The following is a 13,767-nucleotide window of genomic DNA, read 5'->3' as shown; positions in this document are numbered from 1 at the left end:
ATTCAAACAATTCTCTGAATCCAATAAACGAACATCATTTCCTTTCGTGGCCGAATTATTTATAAAAAGACAAAAAGAAAACAATTTCATCTCTGGAATTGTGGGTTGAATATTCTAGAAACTCAAATAAAGTCCTCCTCCAAATGAGGATGTGCAATTATTTGTAAGTTTATTTGAATACCTAATTGCACTTGGAGTATCATGATGCATCAATCCTCCTCCATAACTTAGAGAATTGCAATTCTCTAAAATATTCATGTTAACTTGATTATTTGATGGATATCCATATATGTACGCTGCGCCTCCATAGGTTCCGCTTGTTTTGCAATTGACAAATTTATTAAAGCTTAAAAGATAATTTGATTTTATTCCGATTAAGCAAATTGACCCACCAAGATATCCAGATTGGCAATCAACGAAAGTTGACCCATTCACAATTGTGGAAAGCAAGTTTTTTTGTACATATCGCTCCGCCAGAACTTTCGCAACTGCAGTTGCTAAAAGAACAGTTTTTTATTTCAATTTCAGCAGTTTCATTACAAGTCATAAAAATTGCACCTCCACTCTTTTCGTTTTCAATCGAGCCATTGGAGCAACAGTTAAGCCATGATGAATCCTTCAACAATGTAGAATCTACCAAAATTTTGCGCTCTTCATTGTTCAAATAATGATTGCATTCAATGTGCGAACAATTGTCAATCTTTATTTGTTGATATAACCTCTTTTCATCGGATATAATTGCATTGAATGCCTTCCCAATGATTCCAAATGTGCAGCTATGTAATTTCATGGCTTTGCAGAAGACATTTGATGCTGCATTAAATGATTGAGTATTTTTTTTAATGAATCGTAGAAATATTAAAGAAGTTCATCTTTTGTAGAGATACATACTTAAATTTTCCATTCAATAATAATGTGATTCTTTAATTATAATATTTTTCCAGCTCGTTGATTGAAAGTGAAAAATAGTAGAATGAAGAGGAGACGAAATGAGCGAAGGAAATAAAGTGTTCTTTTTTTCTGATATTGAGAAATTTGTCAGAGATATAAATCCTCCTTTAAGTTGAAAAGGCGATTCGTTTGAGTTATCATAATCTAAAGTACAAGAAAGAAACATCATTGATGAGTTAGCATTGCTTTGAATGATAGAATATTGAATGAAGGGAGATAATACGTTCAAATGAAAAGCATTGATAAATTAGTCGAATTTCATTTTTTCATTTTCTCTGTGATCTTAAGGAATTTTCACCTGAAATTAAAATGATATATGATTTTTTTATTGAAACATATGCAAATAAAAAGTGTAATAGTGTTTAAAAGCAAAATAAATCGATAAATAACAAATAATAAATCATAAAATGAAAACGAATAAAAAAATGTATTTCAAGAAAACAATAAAATTTTATTGATATTGACAATAAAATTTTGCATAAGTGAGCAATTTCTTTGCGAGATCAAATGTATATTGAAGAAAAAACAAACTTTAAAATTTCACATTATTCGTCAATTATGTAGTGGGCAAAGATCAATAATGAGCGAGAGAGAATGTCTTATTGACGAAAGCTCTGCGGATGACAGTTGTCCATCAACGCCATCTGGAGCTGTTACACCTCGATACGAACCACCAGAAGATCCTATTCCATCAGAGAGCGAAATTAAAAACATGCAAGATATGACTATTGTAGAGGATCAAGAAGAAAGTATTCAACACATTTTTAAAAGAATTGATTATAATTATTTATTAATTAAGTTTTTGATGAAAAGCCGCGAAGCATTCTCTTGGGAATGGCAAAACAACTTACTCACGGAATGGATTTGTCAAGAATTACATGTTTGTAGTTTTTTTTAAAGAATATTTATTAATTCATCTACGGCGTGTATTTTGTTTGTTCGCTTTCCTACATATTTAAACAATAAAAGTGCCAACATTTGTTTTGGAGCATCGTTCTTTCACGGAAAGATTTACTGATTTCATGTCTCATTCCGATTTCCTTCATTCGTTTGAGAAATAATAATTTCTTAATTTCTTAATGGATTTTTAACATTTAGAGCACTTTTAGAAGATGATCCAATTATGAGGATGGTTGCACTTACAAAGTGGTATTTTTCTGGGTGGCATTCGCAACGAAAGGGGGTAAGAAAGCCATACAATCCCGTTTTGGGTGAGATTTTTAGATGCTTCTGGCCACACGCAGACGGTTCTAAAACGTGGTATATCGGTGAGCAGGTGTCGCATCATCCTCCAGTCACTGCATTTCACTTTGAAAATCGATATAGAGGCTTTGTGGCAACAGGGCAGATATACACCCGATCAAAATTTCTTGGAAATTCTGCAGCAGCGCTCCTTGAAGGCGATGCAATGTTATTTTTGATTAATCGTCCATCAAAAGCAGCACTCCAAGCAAAAAGTGCAGAAAACTCAGAGAATTCTTTGGCTTCCTCTTCTTCTTCTTCTTCCTCTTCCTCTTCCTCTTCCTCTTCCTCTTCAGCAGCAGCATCATCCAGTCAAAACTCTGCTTCTTCGGAATGCTCTGATCAGAAATTCGGCCATCTCCCCCCACGAAAGCCTATTCCATGTGAGAGCTACCACTTCACGTTCCCTTCGGCGTATGTGCGGGGCGTGTTTATCGGGAAGATGGCGATGGAGATATGCGACCCCTGCCACATCATCTGCGAAGACACTGGACTCGGCGCGTTTCTTAAGTTCGAGCCAAAAGTATGGAATGAATGCGATGGAGAATTTTATGTTGAATTTTGGAAGTTAATAAGAGATGAAAATATGACGTGGAATGCTAACGATTTTTTGGAACTCGAGCAAAAAATATATTTTTATGAACTTTCTTTGATGGAATTATCAATTGTAAGTGGATTGGAAGATTTTTATTTGAATATAATTTTTTTATGGCTCGTAATTCTTGTATTTCAAATTCTTATTAACACACAGAGCATGCTATTTGGCAAGTACAATCAGGTTTCCGGGAGTATCAATGAAATAACAGTACAAGAGCGATCACAGGGCAAAAAGAAGAGAGAGAAAGATGCGGAAAAGGAAGAGATGAAGAAGGCGACGGGGGGATTAATTCCCGGCCCGAAGGTTGTGAAGGGCAAAGAGCTGTTTTCGCTGAAAGGGGATTGGACGAGCTATTTGACGATAACAGATGAGAGAGAGCCACCAATTGTGGCAGTGTGTTATGAATGGATGGATGAGTGCTCTGGGTGATGTGATGAGAATATTTTTATTAAAGTTATTTATTTTTTGTTGTTATTGTTCAATAACTTCAGAATTGTTGAAAACAAAATTTTTTGGAACAAAGTTTTTTCAGTTCTTTTTGAATGTATTGACATATATTTTTTTCAAATTTTTCATTCTTTCTCTCTTTTTTTTAATGCCATTTCTATTTTATTTCAGAATGGCCAGCCGCAAAAGGTGTTTGATGTGCAGAAAGAAACAGTGCTGAACAAGTGTGTTGCAACTGAAGATTTGCAACTTCCACACGAAAGCAGACGGTTTGTTTGTTGCGATCTATTTCTTCTTTTTTTCTTTTGAATGAAGTTACTCATCTGTTTAATAATCATTTTATTTCAAATGAAAAATGAAAACTTATTTGTAACCTAATTATATTATTAATGTACTCTATATGCACTATTTCTCTATAATCTGATCACAATCAATTCTCTTCTACATTTTGTTTTTATTCATTTTCTTTTTTTTTTTTTTTCATGATAACTTTATCAGTCTTTGGACAAACGTCACGAAGCATCTGCGGAAGGTAGACTACGACGGTGCCACAGTCGAAAAAACGAAGATTGAAGAAGAGCAGAGAAGACAATACGCTGAGCGGAACGAGAAGAAGATTGGCTGGCGCCAGCGCTTCTTCCATTTGGACACAGAAACAAACAGATGGCGCTTCAATTACGAAGACCTGTCGCCTTGGAGTGAGGCAGAAGACAGAGCATTCAAAGAGAATATCGGTTCATCATCATCTTCTTCTTCTTCTTCCACACCTTCTTCTCTTTCATCCCAACCTCCTGTTATCGAGCGTAGCCCTTACAACATCCCCGATGCCCAGACGCTTCTTCCTCCTCCTCCAATCGGAGCCGAAAGCGCAAAGGGAAAAGATGTGGATGTTTGTGTCACTGATTATCCCCCTCTCCCTCCGCTGCTTCCTCCTCCTTGGCCTTTCTCTTCTGCTTCGCTTGTATCTGGCTCTAATGTACCCACTTCTGCCCCGCCAACACCAAGATCGACTGCTGTTGCTCCACCGACTTCACCCACGGACTCTTCTGCTCCTGTTCCTCCTCCCCCTCCTCCCCCACCTCCTCCGCCGCCAAGTCGTTAAGTCAGCGAATGATAGCATTTTCGCATTTTTATTCTTTTTTTTTTTTTTTTTTGTCACTTTTTTCTTTTCTTTCAATCCAACTTTTTCTTTTTAACAAGTTTTTGTTTTGATATGCAATGTTAAGTCAGCTGCTTAGCTTTCATTATTAGAATAGAATCTATAACTTATTAAATCCATATCAAATTTTCAGTTTTTGAGGAAAAAGATTGTTATGTTTCTTTCTTCCCGTTTTATTGTTTTTTGGAAGTTTTATCATCAACTGAATTGATTTTGTAAAATATGTTACAAATTTGTGGATTTTTTTTTTAATTATTTATATTTTTTGAGTTATTTTTGTGAAATGAAACAAGAAAACAAAACAGAATTGAAAAAAATGTGTTTAAAAACACATCATTCGTAAAAATTCAAAAAATAAAAATGAACTGAAAAGTCAAATTTTTTAAGTTGCAATCTATCAAAAAAAGGGATAGCCCTTTTCTGAAACTTGTTTAAAATACAGCAAAAGAATTCTTTTCACTTCTTTGAAAATGATGATTGTTTGAAAATCGTTGTAATTGAATGAAAAGCATTTATTTCTTTGTCAAATATCAATTTCATTGTTCCTTGCTGATATGTCATCTCCTGTGTTCTTGTGTATTCTCAATGCAACACTGAATCATCAGAAGCTCAAATTTCTCAATCAATTCTCGAATCAATAATTGAGTTCAAAAAGCATTGATTGTGCTCTCAAGCTCACACATACTCGCAATTTCCACCAGCACAGGCAAGAATCTCCTTTCTCTTATCGGCTGCATTTGGATCCCATTCAACTTCTGTCATTCCTTCAATCAGCAATTTCAACACATCTTTCTCTGTTTCTTCGCTGGCATCTTCTTCTTCTTCATTGCTGCCTTCTGTACTTGAGATGTTTGCACACATTGAGCATTTCTTTATGGACAACAGCTTCTTGCTTGCTTGGATCTCGCTCTTTTTCTTCTCCATAGCGACTGCTCCCAGTTTTTTCCATGTTGCAAGCCATTTCTCATAAACCTCTTTCTCAACTTCTTCAAATGGCAATTGAGGATATTTCTTTGAGCCAGCTGTCATGTCAGGGAATAGCGCAATTCCAGCAAAGCAGTTTGTGTGTCCTTCTATCCAGTTGAGAATAGCATCTTCTTCCCCTTTGATTGTCTCCATTCCCATCTCTCCTTCCTTCATCACTGTTTGTGTCTGGTTGTAGTTCACAGTCAATGACACATTGTGATAGTTCGGCCCTGATCGATGTGAAGTTTGAATGAAATGCTGATGAATGAATGCTGCTCTGTCCAACAGAGAAACAGCAGCTTCGTTGTCTCTAACGATTGATCCGCTCATGTTGATGGGCATAGTTACCACAAGCGACGCTGGAACGGCTGTGGCTCTCAGCCCAGACGATGATGATGATGATTCAGTGGGCGAAGGAACAGGAGAAGGCGTTCTTACTTCGCTTTCTGCCTTTGCATCGTCCATTTCTGCTTTTTGTCTCGCTTTTTCTGCTTCTTCTCTTTGCACTTTCTCCTCTTCGTCTTTCAATTTCTGTCTTGAATAAACGTCTGTTTCGATAAGCGGCAATCCAATGTGCTTTTCGCATTCATCAGCCAACCTTGCAATCTGATAAACTGGTGTGCTTTTAGGAGAAATTGCAAATGATGATTGTGTCCATTCATCTGAAACAGAATCGTCCTGATTTTTCAAACTGCGGAGAATATTCAGCAGATATGCAGTTATTGGAGAATTTGACTCAATTCTCACTCTTCTCAGATAATATGGAGCATGAGCTGCATGAATTCCAGAAGTTGTTCCAAGCAATGCTGATGTTGTCCCGCTCGGTTTGACACATCCAATTCGAGCAGCTGGATTGATTCCAAGTCTCTTTGCCCATTCTGCATTCACCTCTTTTGCTCTTTGTGCTGCCTCTTCAAGCGTTGCTCCTCCATCTGCTGAGATTAATTCCCAGTTTTGTGCAAGTCCTGTAAGTGAAACACCAAGAAGTGCTTCCTCTTCGCAGTTCTTCTTCCATTCTGGTTGGATAAATTCAAAATTGGTGTATGTTGCTTGCAGTGTTCCCAATGCCGCAGCGGCTTCAACAGCTTCAATAAACTCTTTTTTGGTTTTGCACGCAGCAACATTCACTTCTGTCAAATTGCACATTTGCTTTGATCTTAACGAAATTTCAGCACATGGATTTGTTCCATAATCTGGATCATTTGTCAAAAATACCCCTGGCTCTCCTGTTCCATTCTCAAAGCATTTCCTCACGCACATTTTCAAATCATTCATAAATGTGGGTGAACTTCGCAGCAAAACAGCAGAGTTGTTCGCTCTGGCTCTGTGTGGATGAGTGTTGAACCATTCCCATCCTGCTTTGCAATTCATCATTTCCTCATCATCAACATCAAATAATGAGATCAAAGCACTTCTACGTGATCCTCCTGATACAATCAGATCTCCAATCTGACACAAAATATCATGAACTTCCAGTGGCTTTAATTTTCTCCCAATAGCTCCTTTAACAATTGTACGAAGATTTTCATGCATCAATTCCAGAGTTTCTGGCCCACTTGCAGTTCCCCCGGTTGATAACTGAGCTCCCCGTGGACGAATTTTCGAATAATCGAATTGAACTTCGGGATTCTCCAATAAATGAACAACGGATTCTGCCCATCCTTCTTTTGTATCAGGAATAATGAACAATTCTTCGTGTCCTTGTTTAATTGCTGGTAATTTTGAAACGTGCCTTTTCTGCACGCTGTATCCACATCCGCATCCGCAGCACAATAAAAACAATATATCAGCGAAATCTCTGAAATTTTCAATATTTGTAAAGCTGCAATTGTACATTCTTGCATTTGACAATTCAATTGCTCTTCCTGCGTATTGCATCGATCTCATCGAAGGAACAACTTTTTTCTCTCTCACAAAATTCATTGCTTGATGGATTTCAAAGAAATGTTCAGGGAATTTATTAATATGCATGTTTTCCACTCTCTGGACAGTTTCTTCAAACGTTTCTTTTCTTCCAGATGAAAGAGTCTGAGCATATGTTCTATAAAACACAATTTCAGACATCTGAAAATAGTTTAAAGAAATGAATTATATCATTTATTTCGAAAAAATATTTGCAAACGATTTCAGCACCAGTAGTCTCCTTTTTCACATCATCAATTAATATTTCACTTGTCATTTGAACTTTCAAATATTATCAAGAAATAAATGCTTATGTATCGGATAATTTTTGATCAACATGTTTCTGTTCTGGTTTTATACCAAATTTTCTGATCAAACAAACCTTTAATTATATTAATACCCTTAATAGATAATTATTTAATAAAAAATTAAAAAATGATCATTTGTTTCTTGTATCGTTTTTTAATTCTTCAAAACTATTTTTCAATTTTAAATTTTGAAAAAAAATTTAAAATATTGTTTATTGTGTTTTTTCAAATGTATTTTATTTTTTTGCTATAAATTTTCAAATAAGATTATGATAATTAAAAAATAATTAAATTATGAAAATTAAAATAAAAGTACTAATTATAACTTAAACGATATCGAATTGGAATATCTAGAATAAATGAAGAAAAAAAATAACTGAATGAAGTGATATTTTCAAATGGAAAGCGAAGAGTCGAAGATTTCAATAATGAAATGTTTTTCTTTTGCGTAATGGAAATGTTGTGAGAATAATCTAATTCGAATATATCTATTGAAATGAGCGATTTTATTGGTGAAAAAGTGCAAATCCCACTTTTAAAATGCTATATTTGTTCCACAGTGCATTCCATTTTTTTCTTCGAAGCGCTCGTCTTCACACTCACTTGCCCGACAAGTGTGGCAAATCTGAGCGAACAGAGTGTTTCATTCAGACTGGCCGAGGACGGTGAAATGTTGACCAGCATGAGTGTCTTTGAGTCGCCAGACAAACACGGCTGCAGCAAATACGTCAGTTTCGAGTTGCGATACGGAATGTGTGCTTTGTTCGCTGCTCTCGCTGCAAACACATCGCCCAGCGCAGATAGAGACGCGTTGATCGACCTCGTCTCGTTCAGCGTGTGGTCCTTCGCATGGCTTTTCTCCAATCGCTCAGAGCCTGCCAGATCAATCAAGTTCAGTACTCCCTTCGTAACTTGCCCTGTGGCTGGGTTTTTCCCTGTCAATTTGAGGGTGAACACAGAATGAGAACGAGAAGACTCCTTGTTGCACATCGTGGATGCTGTGGATCGCTGGGACGACGCTTTGCGCAGAAGCTCCTGGACGTCTGAAAGAGAAGTGATGGGAACAACAGTCAGTCCATCGACAATCGTGTCGGCTGAGCGAAGAAAAGAAATTAGGAATGTTCAATTGGAATTTAAAAAAAGAATATATTTCGATATTTTCATTGAAGGAAAAAATAATCATAAATTAAATAAAAAATTTAAATCTCAAATAATAAAATAAATAAATAATAATTTTCAAACTTCCATCATGATGAATATCGTATTTTGGGGTTTCTGTTGTATTTGATCTCAGCAAGTCTCTTATTTGCTCCATGTAAATCTCCAAAAACGTAGCTTTCAAATCAAAATCCCATCCTTTTTCTTTCAGTTCTTGTGTGGCTTCAAAAATCTGTTCAGCTGCTCTTGGAATAATGCCAATCTTCTTCCACTCTTCTTCCTCTTTTGCAGCTTGCAAGTTATCTTCTTCACAAATGTCCATCTGTTGAGATGAAGAAAAACTGAATGATGAAGACGACGAAGAAGGAGAAGATGGTGATGATGATTGCTCAGATATGCTAAATGAAGAGCTGCTATTCAACATATCATTCATCTCTTTCCTCTTCTTCATCATCAGCCTTGTCCCATGATAAACTCCTGGTCCCATCATTGTGAATGTCTTTCCCGATCCCGTCGCTCCATAGCAAAAGATGCAAACAGAATATCCATCCAATGCAGACTGCACAAGTTGTGACACTTCCTCAAACACAAGGCCGTTATCTGCATACGACGGAAACACTCTGTCATAGCAGAATGAATAGTTCATTGCCCTCTCTCCTGCTTTTAGCGAGTCTTCGTGCCTCATCACCCCGCGGAGTTCTATTTTCTGGTCTTCTCCATTCGAAGTGATGAGTATTTTCCCGCCATCGCTCTCTTCTCCTGGCAATGTTGGTCTCAAACGACAAAACACACGAATCGTTCCTTTGAGCAGCTGGAGCTTGTTGTGAAGCTTTCTTCTGAGATTTTCATCTTCTTGCGACTGCTTTTTCATTTCTTCCATCGTTTTTTCTCGTTCTTTTAATTCTTCCTTGAGATGTTCAAGCTCATTTGTTTGATTGTCACACTGATCTTTGATTGCTTTCATTTGTATAGCTGCAATATTATGCCGTTCTTCGGCTTCTGAAAGAATTTTTCCTCGCTCATCTAAGGATTTCTTCAAACTCTCTCTTTCTTCTTCAGATGATGAAAGTTTCTTTTGTAAAACAATCAATTTTGATGAAAGGTCTTCATTGGTTCTCTTTGTTTCTGTGAGCTCAAACTGAACTGCATCTGAAGCAGATTTTAATTCTTGAAGTTTTGACTTTACAAAGGTCTTTTGAGTTTCTTTTTCATTTGCTTCAGCCTGCACATGAGCCACCTCCACTGTTAATTCCTGTTCTTTGCACCCGGATTGCTCAAGTTTTCCAACAAGTTCATCAAATCGTTTTTCCAAATCAGCAAGCTTGCCCTTAACATCCCATGATGGTCTTTTGCTTGTGGTTATTGAAGAAGTTGTTGGATTTTGGTGATTGGAGCATTGTGAAACACTTTTTGATGATGTGCTTTTTGTTGTATTTTGAAGCCGAGAACTAGTTGCAGGTAAATTTCTAGAAACTTTATTTGTTGCGATTGGACTTGTTTTTGGAGGTTGTTTATGAGTCTCTGCTTTTGTAGATTTTATTGAAACCGAAGACACAGGCTTGGATTGAATAGTTCTTGTCGTATTTATCGTATTAACAGTTGGTGAAGGTGTTGTGCGAGATGTTTTATTCTCCAATAAATCTTTTTTAAGATCGCATGCTTTTTTACTGGTAATGCATTTTGAATTTTGAATAGATACTTTATTTGTTGATTGTTGTGATTGTTTTGAGTTTTGTTCAGAAGAAAGAAAAGATGGATCATTTTCTTTATTTAACATAGTATTTGTAATATCCTTAACATGGGAAGAATACTTTGGAGGAATTAGTCGACTCATATTTTAAATTAAAATTAAAGTCAAATTTGATGATGAATTTATTATGGGATCTTCAGATATTATTTCATCACTTGATGGTATTGGAATAAGAAAATTTTATTGAAATAAAAATAATAATTCGAATAACCAAAGTTTATTCCAGATAACACCAGTTTATTCGAATAAAAAAAATTTATTCCAGAAAGACCTAGTTTATTACAATTAATCCCTCAACAAAAATTTTTATGATCCATTTTATCAATACGAATGAACTGAATAATCAGAACATATTTTGTCAAATAAACAATATTTATTCATCGAAATGCTATTCAGAAAATTTTTTCGAACAGTTATGGTCTCAAACAATTAAAAGAAAAACTGGAAATTTCTGCCATAGGATTGGAGATCAAATAGAATTACAAGAAAAACTTCAAATATAAAAGATGAAATTTGCATAAATGTGAATGGATCATAATGATGTTCAATATTTGAAGGGCATAACTCAATGAAACAAAAAGCGTTAATTATGCAAGGAATGGCAGGCTTTTGAAGAAATTATTTATTGAATCGATTAACGGAATTGAGTTGAAATCAAACATATAATACAGATTACGAGTAAGCATTTCCTTTCGTAAAATTTCAAATGAGAAAATCCAATTTGGAGCAGAATGTTGCAAAGGGGAGAGTCCGTATGTTTAAGTACTTTAATACTTCTCATTCTTTCTCAAATTTAAATGGAGAGAGTTTTATTGCTCCTTCATTCCTACAACACAAATCAAAATAAGAAATGTCCTTTTCATTTTGTGCAATACATCAACAAGAGGTGGAGGATTGGATTTCAGGCAGTATCAATCAGAAGCTCCAAGTGACTATAATAATTGTTATTTCATCTTCTTCCACGATTGCTGTTGCAGTAATTCAACTCCTTATGGCCACGACGTGTATTTTCGAGATGATCACAAACTTTTTTCTTCGAATAACTCATTCTGTGAATGTTACACAACAAATATTGATGTTCAGAAAGTGTGAAACTGATGTAATTTTGTTATTTCATGGATTTGGACATATCAGCATGCAGAAAAGATGAATGAGCTGAATACTGGGATGAAAGATCGGAAAATTGTTGTGGATGGTAATTACAAGAGTGATTCGCGCGGGATGAGTATGGCAAGTGGGAACTTGGTTACGTGTCATTTGAGTATTGGATAAAATGCAACTAGAATCTTATGCCAAGAGTATTTGTGGAGTTGCTCTGTGAGCAGTTGGAAGCAAGAAGCAGGCAAGCACAACTAACCTGCTTTTTTCATGGCCTTATTCTGATTGCATGTGCAGCTCATTGGCTGCACAAGACAAGGCACGCACTTCTCTTTCAGTTGCCAGAGATGGAATATTGGCTCTGTTCAGATACCGCAGATTTTTCTGTCTTCGAACAGATCGTCCTGTTCCTCTCCCTCTCCCTCTTCCTCTTCTTCTTCTTCTTCTTCTTCTTCGCCATCAATGCATTCTGCAGCTTCTATGAATGTGCACCATGATTTATTTCATCTTCCACAGCTGTGCATCCTGCTCTGCTTGGAGGTTTGAACGGCTTCCGCTAGATAACTGTGCTGATTGAGCGAATAGATATCGAGGGGAAATGGGAATTAGAGGAAGAAGCTGCCAGACACATCACAGTCATCCACTTGCTTTATATCACCCCGAGAAGCGAAGAGAGAGGAGTTCAAGCTCAAATTAAAGAGTCAAAGAAAGCGGATTTCAGAAGCAAATTGAGCGCAGAGCAGAGGAAAGGGAGACAGCAGGAAGAACCAAAGGCGAAGTCGAAGACTAAAGAGAAAGACGAGTTTTGCACATCGAAAATAGACGCTTTCGATACAAGACTTGCACATAAAGCAACAGAAAAAAAGGGGCAGAGGTTGAGAAGTGAACATAGCAAATTTTCTGCTTATTCGACAGCACATTCTCATCTGTCTAGATGCACACTCAAAACATCGCAATATCCTCAACATTTGCTTCACCTTCTTTTTCCCCTAACAACACACCCATTGTTTGTAACTTCTGTTCTTGTTGACGTTCCGCCGAAGCCACTCATCCCATCGTCTTTCGATACAGACTCTTCATCACTCATACAGAAGTACCTTGACATATCTGACCCAAGCTCAGCTTCTTTATTGAGCACGCCTTCTTCTTCCTTTCCTTCATTTTCTTCATCTTACAATTTATTCATTGAGTTCTATCGATCTCGAAGAAATGTAGTAATAAAAGTGCAAGGAATCTGCAAAAGTTGGGGAAACAGCAGATAGCAAACGATCAGGAAAATATTTTCTCTTCGTGCGAATGGAATGATTCAAAAACAACTGGAACTCACTTGTCTGCAATTGATAGAGTTTCAAGTGAAGGTGCGAATAGCATGCGTTATCAGGAATCTGGAACAATTTCAGCAAAATGTTGTTTATTCAATAACTTCTCCATTTGCAATTGGATGTATTTTTTTTCTGTTTGATCATAAATGTGAAATATAGATGAAAAAATAACAAAAAAAAAAAAAAAAAAAAAAAAAAAAAAAAAAAAAATTAACAAACATTGTGAAATGATCAATTATATTTTATAGCTAATTGCAAGTCCATTTTGATTGCTTTTATTATTTGTGAATAAAATAAAAATATTTATCATAGTTCATTTTGCATAAACTATTCAATGTTTTTTGATCGTAATTCATTTTAAACATATCTGGTCAATTAAATGGTTTTTAAATATAAATGGATAATTATAATTAATTTTTAAGTGTTGTTAAAGAAAGTGATTCTTGAGAATTTTTTTGAAACCACAATAAATTTTTATCGAAAAAAGTTATTCCGAAAAGCCAGAGTTTATTCCAATTTATTTTTTTTATTCCAATAAAAATTATTTATTCCGAATAAACTTTGCATATTTGAATAAGTCATTTTAATTCGAATAAAACATTTCTATACTCATTGTATCTACTTCTTTGTTCAATAGTTGACTTTTTATTGGAATTAATAATTCTTCTTCTCCAAAATCAACCAAACAATTTAAAACAATTCATGAAAATTGAAAAGTTATTATGAAGAAAATCAAAGTTTTTTATTTGAATTCTTTAGATAATAAATTTGGATAAAGAACTTCAAAATAACTATCCTTGCATTTTTTTCGTGTTTAATAATGTTAATCGCATCTTTTTGATAATTATCGCACGTAAGCTTTGAAC

The 13,767-nt window shown here is 35.6% G+C and overlaps 3 protein-coding genes across 3 annotated transcripts; 1 reads left to right on the top strand and 2 right to left on the bottom strand.

Annotated features, from left to right (window-relative positions):
• Nucleotides 1-1,531: 1,531 nt before the first annotated feature.
• Nucleotides 1,532-4,340, top strand: MONOS_9371 (putative Oxysterol-binding protein; the record flags this gene model as incomplete). The annotated part of the gene is made up of 7 exons (XM_067879865.1): nucleotides 1,532-1,700; nucleotides 1,751-1,831; nucleotides 1,921-1,999; nucleotides 2,050-2,716; nucleotides 2,945-3,184; nucleotides 3,410-3,507; nucleotides 3,737-4,340. 7 exons carry the CDS (start codon nucleotides 1,532-1,534, stop codon nucleotides 4,338-4,340), a joined length of 1,938 nt encoding a protein of 645 aa, XP_067725165.1.
• Nucleotides 4,341-4,368: 28 nt separating this feature from the next.
• On the bottom strand, nucleotides 4,369-8,117 carry MONOS_9372 (ribonucleoside-triphosphate reductase). Its single transcript, XM_067879866.1, has one exon. It carries the CDS (start codon nucleotides 7,425-7,427, stop codon nucleotides 5,073-5,075), a length of 2,355 nt encoding a protein of 784 aa, XP_067725164.1. The 5' UTR covers nucleotides 7,428-8,117; the 3' UTR covers nucleotides 4,369-5,072.
• Nucleotides 7,888-10,610, bottom strand: MONOS_9373 (kinesin 14A). Its single transcript, XM_067879867.1, has 2 exons — nucleotides 8,816-10,610; nucleotides 7,888-8,667 (listed from the first exon to the last, which is right to left on the bottom strand). Exons 1-2 carry the CDS (start codon nucleotides 10,563-10,565, stop codon nucleotides 8,117-8,119), a joined length of 2,301 nt encoding a protein of 766 aa, XP_067725163.1. The 5' UTR covers nucleotides 10,566-10,610; the 3' UTR covers nucleotides 7,888-8,116.
• Nucleotides 10,611-13,767: the final 3,157 nt, after the last annotated feature.

This window comes from Monocercomonoides exilis (genome assembly GCF_001643675.1).
Source record: "Monocercomonoides exilis strain PA203 chromosome Unknown scaffold30-1206723, whole genome shotgun sequence".
NCBI classification, from domain to species: Eukaryota; Preaxostyla; order Oxymonadida; family Polymastigidae; genus Monocercomonoides; species Monocercomonoides exilis.
The sequence above is the reverse complement of the archived record's forward strand: the minus strand, read 5'-3'. Positions and strand labels throughout refer to the sequence as shown.

Excerpts from the sequence above, each read along its gene's own strand:
- MONOS_9372 (XM_067879866.1), bottom strand. The coding sequence starts at position 7,427 with ATGTCTGAAATTGTGTTTTATAGAACATATGCTCAGACTCTTTCATCT.
- MONOS_9373 (XM_067879867.1), bottom strand. The coding sequence starts at position 10,565 with ATGAGTCGACTAATTCCTCCAAAGTATTCTTCCCATGTTAAGGATATT. Across the intron at positions 8,668-8,815 it reads CGATATTCATCATGATGGAA|CCGACACGATTGTCGATGGA; the intron begins GTTTGAAAATTA and ends TTCTTCGCTCAG.